The sequence below is a fragment of the Leptopilina heterotoma genome, unplaced genomic scaffold (genome assembly GCF_015476425.1).
Source record: "Leptopilina heterotoma isolate Lh14 unplaced genomic scaffold, ASM1547642v1 Lhet_66, whole genome shotgun sequence".
Taxonomy (NCBI): Eukaryota; Metazoa; Arthropoda; class Insecta; order Hymenoptera; family Figitidae; genus Leptopilina; species Leptopilina heterotoma.
Genome location: NW_025111153.1, coordinates 530385 through 538108, shown reverse-complemented (window position 1 = coordinate 538108; position 7724 = coordinate 530385). Strand labels below are relative to the sequence as shown.

The 7724-nt window shown below is 31.0% G+C and overlaps 1 protein-coding gene across 1 annotated transcript in view; it reads right to left on the bottom strand.

Annotated features, from left to right (window-relative positions):
* Window positions 1-633: 633 nt before the first annotated feature.
* LOC122510064 (odorant receptor 67b-like) overlaps window positions 634-7724 on the bottom strand; it is a 30193-nt gene continuing 23102 nt past the window's right edge. Inside the window, exons 7-8 of the mRNA XM_043624461.1 lie at window positions 3195-3331; window positions 634-831 (exon numbers count right to left, since the gene is read on the bottom strand). Of these exons, the coding sequence (XP_043480396.1) occupies window positions 672-831; window positions 3195-3331 (297 nt within the window). The 3' untranslated portion in view covers window positions 634-671. The remainder of the gene's footprint in view (window positions 832-3194; window positions 3332-7724) is intronic.

Sequence of the window (7724 nt, the reverse complement as noted above, 5' to 3'; positions counted from 1 at the left end):
CATCATTTCTTATGTTTTCATATGCGTTTTATTGAATAGCGTTATAAAAAATCAAAAATTTATAAACAAAAAACTTCAAACTCCATTTTTGAGCCGCCATTTTAATTTTCTCTATAGTCCGATCTTGTAGCTTATATATTTTTGTCACGTTATTTGTAACATTTGGAATTATTTTTTTGCTATTTCGTAGCCTTCAGTGTACCAAACTGTAAGTGTTTATTTATTTTCAAATTAATTCATCATCAATTGACGAAGATACGATGTTTAAAAAGGCAATAAAATTTATAAATTAAAAATTTTTAGTTTTATTTTATTATTATCTATAGTATTTATTTTACAAAAAAACGTCAAAGGAAAAGAGATGCGGAATCTCATTTTCTACAAAATAGAATTTTTCAAAAATTAAAAATTCCAAATTCGATTTTTTCGACATTTTTGTACATTTGACTAGCTTAGCAGCGTGCAATCGAGCGTCGGTCAAGTTTTTCGATCCGAGGCCTCATATATACTCGCCATTTTTCGAAAAATGGTATTTTCAAAATCAAAGTGCCCCTTCATGATGGAAACATGACTTCACATTTATCTCTAAGCCATGAGTTTATACATATTAGTTTATCCTTTGGCCGGTGGAGCGCTACTCAAATTTTTTAAATTGCCAATGAAAAAGTTGTTTAGAAAAAATTATTTATAATTTTTACCGCAGCGAATGCAATCATATCCATGTCACAAAATTTTCCAACAGTTAAAGTTGAAGGTATTTGACCTCGGAGTATTATTGGCACAATTAATTTTTGTCCATGAAGTGGTAAATTATACCATTCACCGTTATATCTGTTTAAGTTTGAAAATACATTACATTGTCAAAAGCTGGGAATAAGAAGCTGTCAATTCCGCACTTGCAAGAGATAATACGAGTCAAGTCCACTTTAAGTTAGTTTCAAGAAGACTATATAGAAGTTACAAGATGAGTTGGATAGGTGCAAGAAATGAGAACAGGGTTGGCGTGAAATGAGTTGCGTCAGAGATGAATTTGGGCTCTGCGCATAGGGGAGAGTGGGGCAAAAGCGCTATGCGGGGCAAAGACGTTATTTAAAATATCTCCTTTATTTTCTGTCTATTCCAATTGGTATTAAAAATTAAGTTACAATGCAATCAGACCAATTGATTAAAAAAAGAAAAACCTGAAAATATCAAATATTTTAAGAAATATAACAAAAAAATTGTTTTGCAAAATTAAAATGATAATTTTACTGAACAAACTTTTATTTTTTAAAACATCCCAGTGGGCACAGGGACACGTCCCTTTTTGTCCGCGGACGATTCGGGGACAATAATGGCAATGTCTCTGAGTCATCAAAAAGACAACTAAAAGACGTCTAAAAGACGTTCTATGTCTGGTCCAAAAGACGTCCAAAAGACGTCTAAAAGACATAAGAAAGGACGTCTAAAGTACGTCTGAAAGACGTCTTTTGGACGTCCTTTTTACATTCCTTCAGATCTTAAATAATCATTTCTTTTATAACATTTTCTGAGTTGAAATTCAGTAACATTGTATTAAATTTATTTTAAGTTTAATTTTATTTTTTCTAAAATGTGGAGAAATAATGAAAAAATTCCTACGAAGCTGGGTTCGAACTCGGATACCTTGGGCTTAAAACACTGCGCCTTAAGCACCTCAGCCGTTCAAGACAGATATGAACCTCTACAAAGTTAACGATCTCACTTGTCAATGAAATGAATTTAACTTAGAAAAATTCCAATGAATTTAACATTCATAAATTTCTAAGTCCAAGTTGAACTTAGAAAATAATATATTCTATTTATGAAAATTTTTCTATTTTCAAATGTTGAATGAAAAAGACGTCTTTTAGACACTTTAAAGACATCTAATGGCCAAGACATAGAACATGAATAGGACGTCTTTAAGACGTCTTATTTTACAAGTCCAAAATACGTCCCCAAAAAGACATCCTTAGGACGTCTTTTGAACAAGTGTGCCCACTGGGATAAGTTTAAGTATTTTATTTTTAAAAACATAACATATAAATAAATTAATTATTTCTCTACACAACTGGCGTGGTGTTTTAGTTTAATTTTGTATTTAAATATTTTAAATTTAAAGTAAAAAAAAAGTTTGTTATGTGGGGCAAAGGCAATATTAAACATAATTTGGTTAAACACAATTGAATATCCGAATTTTCTATGTATTAATTCACAATATAAGGTTAAAATCACTAAACGTTTTTATTTTTTATTTAAATAGTTTAATTCTTTTAATAATATGTTGTTAACCTTATATTTCGTAAATATTATACTAATAAATAACACTTGTTAATTTTTTAAGGCTTATAAATGCTTTCTTTTAGAAATATAAGCGAAAACGTCGCTGCCCCAGCGTGTGGGACAAAGGCATTTTTCGCATTGTTTTTAAATTTCATTAAATAATGTATTTATAATTATAATATACTAAATAACAACTATTAAAATTTCTTGTTGATTAGTTTAAGAATAATGAAAAACAAAGACCGCATAAATTAATTGCTTAATTAAAAAAATATACATCGATAAATGTAAACCTAGCGCCTTTGCCCCACTCTGCCCTACAACTTGTCTGCTACATCAGCTGATATATATGTCGCTAGTATGCGCAGAACCCAGCCATTTTTGTTGGGTGGATTAGTAGAAAGAAAAATACGAAAAAAAAGTCAAATTGGAGAAATTTTGAAATGGGAAGCATGAATAATCCCGATAATCCCTAACTGACAGACCAAAAACTCGCATTTAACGGAAACATATTTAACTTAATTAACATGCAACAAAATGACAATTGTGTTAAATATCAATTCTGTTGAATGTCAATTCTGTTGCATGGAAATTGTGTTAAATGTCAATTCTGTTATGCATGTCAATTAGGTTAAATGTCAGTTCTGATGAATGACAATTGTGTTATGTGGAATATTCAAACGTCCTGTGAGAATCTACTTAAGAGTATGTTATTCCGTTATTACTACATTATTATCTGTTACCTTGCAGATAAAGCCAAAAATCCAAGCTGCTTAGTGCTTATAAATACTACAAACTCTGCTGTTAATTCTGCAAAAATTGTTTTCTGAGAATTACCTACGTGTAGCACAGTATAATTACAAAGTTACTTGACTGGTATTATTCCTTATGATCGTTTCAAATATACTTACGTTCCTTGTGAAATTAATAAACTACTATCTAATAAGCTTTGAGCTGGTATCGTTAAACAAAATAGATGAATCATACAAGCACTAGCAAAACTTCCGTATTTAATGGCCAAAGTAAACTCATTAATTGAGTTCAAAGTCTACAATTAAAAAATGTTAATTATTGCATTAATTTAAAAGTTGGTAACAATGAAAACGAATTTTAATTTCTACATATTACAGTAAAAACACGCGAATTTGGATAGATAAGGATGTATTCAGGGATAGCTTCTGACTATTCGAGCAGATACATTGGATTTTAAACTCAACACAAAAACCACCCTGTGGGAAGGGAAAATAAAAGGTGACTAACATTGGAAAAAAATACAAAATAATTTTATAAGGCTAGCCCTGTTGAAATCGTTCTTTCAAATTTCGATATAAGTTCGCTTTGTAATAAGGGACTGTTAAATATATCGAATAAATAATTTCTAATATGTCTAATTAGAATTTGAATTATGGACAGCTTTTTGTGTATTTAGCACCACAGAGCTTTGCGGCTTTTGCACGTTCAGTGATTTGAAATTTGAGTACAATACGCTGGGTTAGTGGAAAAAAAGGACACCTCGCATTTTAGTTAAAGAAAAAGACACGTCGAAAATATTCATTTTATATCAATTTTCGTTTGGCGATACTATGTGTAATGTAATTGTATTTTGAGTTTTTATAATAGAAGATTTAAGAACATCAATTACATTACACACATTATCGTCAAACAAAAATGCATTTAAAATTAATATTTTCGAGGTGTACTTTTCTTTAACTAAAAAGCAAGGTGTTCTCTTTTTCAAACAAAATTCGATGTGTCCTTTTTTCCACTAACCCAGCGAATATAGTAGTATAGTAGGCCCAGTTGAAAATCCTTGTACAAGATCAGACATAAGATCACATATATTTACATCCCAGTAAAAAATAATATTTAACAGAAAAATTTATTAATCTGTAGGAATTTATCGAAGGTGGAAGATGCTAACAATTTCTCCGAATACCTTTGATAAATAAGATATATTAGGCAGGCGAAAAGGCGAATTAGACAGACGACTTGACCACTTCGCTTTGCTGCATTTGGGTAATTGGACCGTTTGTTCAATTAGCCTTTGTTATAGGTCAAATTATCTTAAAAGTTTACTAGGATTTAAAAAAGATGAGTTATGCTTTAATAGTGTTAAGAACTAAAAGAAATAGATAAGTATTCTTTTAAAAAGTATGAAAATTCCTATAAGAGAAAAATAAGAAAAATTCTAGTATTTACCCTATGCTTATGTTAAAAGCGCTTTTCAGTACAGTTATAGTGACATGACAAAGAGTAAAGAAAATTCTTCTTTATCAACAGTGGATGTTTATACTTACAATTGTCTCCCCTCAGCTTTGAGGGGAGTTACATCGTCAGAGAAAATCTTGCATTTACCTCAAACATCATCTTTCAACCTTAGACTTAAAATTAAAAGGAGATATAAATGTTCATATAACATCTGAATCCTGGTTTGTTAATTAATTAAACTTCTTAATGCAACTTTGTTTTTATTTTTACTGCTTGAAGGTATGCTGTACACAACTTATACCTATATTTTGGTTTAAAATTTGATCAATCCCTATAAAGATTAAAATAACGTTTAGATTGGAATCCATTATAAGCATTCTAACTATATGAAGTAATATTTAATTGCATTTTGCCTAGTTTACATTTAACATCTTTTTGTAAATTTGCATGGAGTGTTGAGGTGGAAATAATTACTACGCGGGAATTTTATCCACAGTAAGAACAGATAACACACTTTATTGTGATTGAATACAATACAATTTTTGCTTGTCAACAAGCCTACGGATAATAGGAATTGATTTTATTAAATTGTAGAAAATAAAGTAATATTTTTTCCTGGTAACAGAATAAAGATTTTGCTTTGAATTATCTATATAAATTATTTTTCAAATTGGAGTTATCTGTCCGGAGTTTGCATGACTTAATTTTAACCAAATAATTTAAATGGATCAATTAAATTTTGAATGATCAATAATAATTTGTACACTAACTTGGGGCAATTTAATTATATTATCTCATAATAAATTTAATCTTTAAATTAGAAATGGATCATGCAAACATAACAAAAGATAGGGGAGTGTAAGGTATGGTGTCGGACACTTTCTTTTTTGCGTCTCTCTCTCAAAAAACAGTATTTTTTAAAATTTCAAAAGCAGGCAGTTGCTGACATCTATTAAGCATATTTCTGTCAGAAGCGGCTGTTAAAATTTAAATTCAGTGAAATTTTACAGCTTTTGGCTCAAAAAACTGAATTTTTTATTTTTGAAAGTTGTAAGGTATGGTGGCGCATTTGGTGTATTTAACTAAAATATTATGTAGATGTTAAAATTATTTATTAAAACTGCTAGAAATGATGAAAAATAACAAAAAGAAAAAAAATGATGATTTTCATTATAGAAAAAAAGTTTCACTTTAGTTATGGTTACAATTTGGATATGTGAAGTAGCTGGTGGCTGTTTTAACGCAACTAGAATAAGAGAAGACCGCAAGTGTCACATATTCGAGAATTGTTGCGTTGGAACACATGAGGCATTAGTACACAAAAAATGCAAAGACAATTGAAACTCGTGCAAAAAAATGATCCGCCACTGTACGTTACAAAAATTGCGCCATCATACCTTACAAGCTATTGATAAAAATATGATGGTGTTACTTTCATACAGCGCGAATTGAAAAAAATGTAAAATACAAAAAACTGTTGTCCAAGGTCTAAACAATACGTTCCATACATTTACCAGACTCAATTTTCAAAAAATCTTCACTCTGGCACTGTTAACACACATATCCAATAAAACTTTTTTTCTTTTTTTCACTACTTTCACGATAAAAGACATCAACCATAGTGATTAGGCGCTTCAGATGTGACGTTACATGCCAGATTTGACTAGTCCGCCACCATACCTTACACGCCACGATACCTTACATTCCCCTACTTTTTTATAGCTCCTGGGCAACCTTCATTTTCATCTACAGCGATAAACATTCTTAATGAAGAATCCACAGACTATGAGCACTCCTCAACACATTCCGAATTTAAATTCACGGTTATCAGATTCCAAAGCAACATCAAATTCACAATCTCAACTACAAGCAATCCCCGGAAATTTACCTATAAATGATAAAGAAAAAAATCTACTTCAAATTCAAAATTCAAACACACAAAACTCGAAAATTAACACAATGATAACTACTCAAACTCAAATAGCAGACAATCCTTACCAACATTCCAGTATATTTTAATCTAAAAGACAATCATTGGATGATCTGGTAAATAATCTTTCGATTAAACTTACAAAATTGAATCACACGCATAATGACTAACATTACATAGAGAAAGGGAAGTAAAGGTCAGCGAATATTAAGATGATGTTAAGCATAGGGAAATCCCTATGATAGTTAGGCAAGTTAAGATTGGTTTTGTGTACAGCAAGGTCAGAAGAAGAGTTATGGTCACACGGTGCCATAGGTGCCTTGATTACGGCCATATAGGTCAAAACTGTCAAGCAGTAGATAGGTCGGCTGCGTGCTTTAAGTGCGGAGAAGCCGGTTATAGGGTGGCAGATTGCAGGAAGAGCCCATGCTGCTTCTTATGCAAAGAAAAGTGCGGTAACAAAGCTGACATCAAACATGTCGCAGGCATTGGTAGATGCGGAGTCTTTAGATCGGCCCTTGAGGAGGCCAAACAGACTTTCGCAAGAACAATAAATAAATAGGCCAGTACAAGATAGACACGGTTTAATTAAAATTTATAGAAGCAATTTTCAGAAATTAGTTTTGTCCACCTAGAATCGGGTTTCAGACCACTGTGGGTCGACCAGAACAAGAGCAGTCATCCCCACATGTGATTCATTACGCAGGTATCTGAATTCGCAGATTTTCCACTTCCGACTACAAAAAAAATAATAATAATAATTACGAAATAATTTTAAATAATGAAAGATAGTTAATTTACTCGAACAGATAAAAATTAAATTATAATTAGTTGCAAATAAGATGAAAACCATCTTCTTTGCCCTACTGATTTAAAAATCCTTTTAGGTATAACTTCCTTGCAACAATGCATGAACATCGACGACGTTAGCATCTGTAATCGCACACAACCATCATATTTATTAAGCAAAATATACTCTTGTAAAACAAATATTATTAGAACCTGAAACGAAATTATGACAGATAAAATGTGTCAATTTTGAGTATTCCGAATTCTTTAACTTGCCTGCATTTCACTTAAAGACCCTAATCAGTACATTCTGAATATCAATAGCTCGACAGAGCGACGTATATTTAAATAAGAATATTTCTTATAACTTAAACGCCGAAGATATGAATTTGTTTAGTTCACCGCAAATTATTACACCCCAAAAATTTCAAAGAAATAGGACAAAACTTACATTGTATGGAAACATACTTTAGCTCAATAAAATTTAATCAACGAACACGTAGTTGGATAGAAA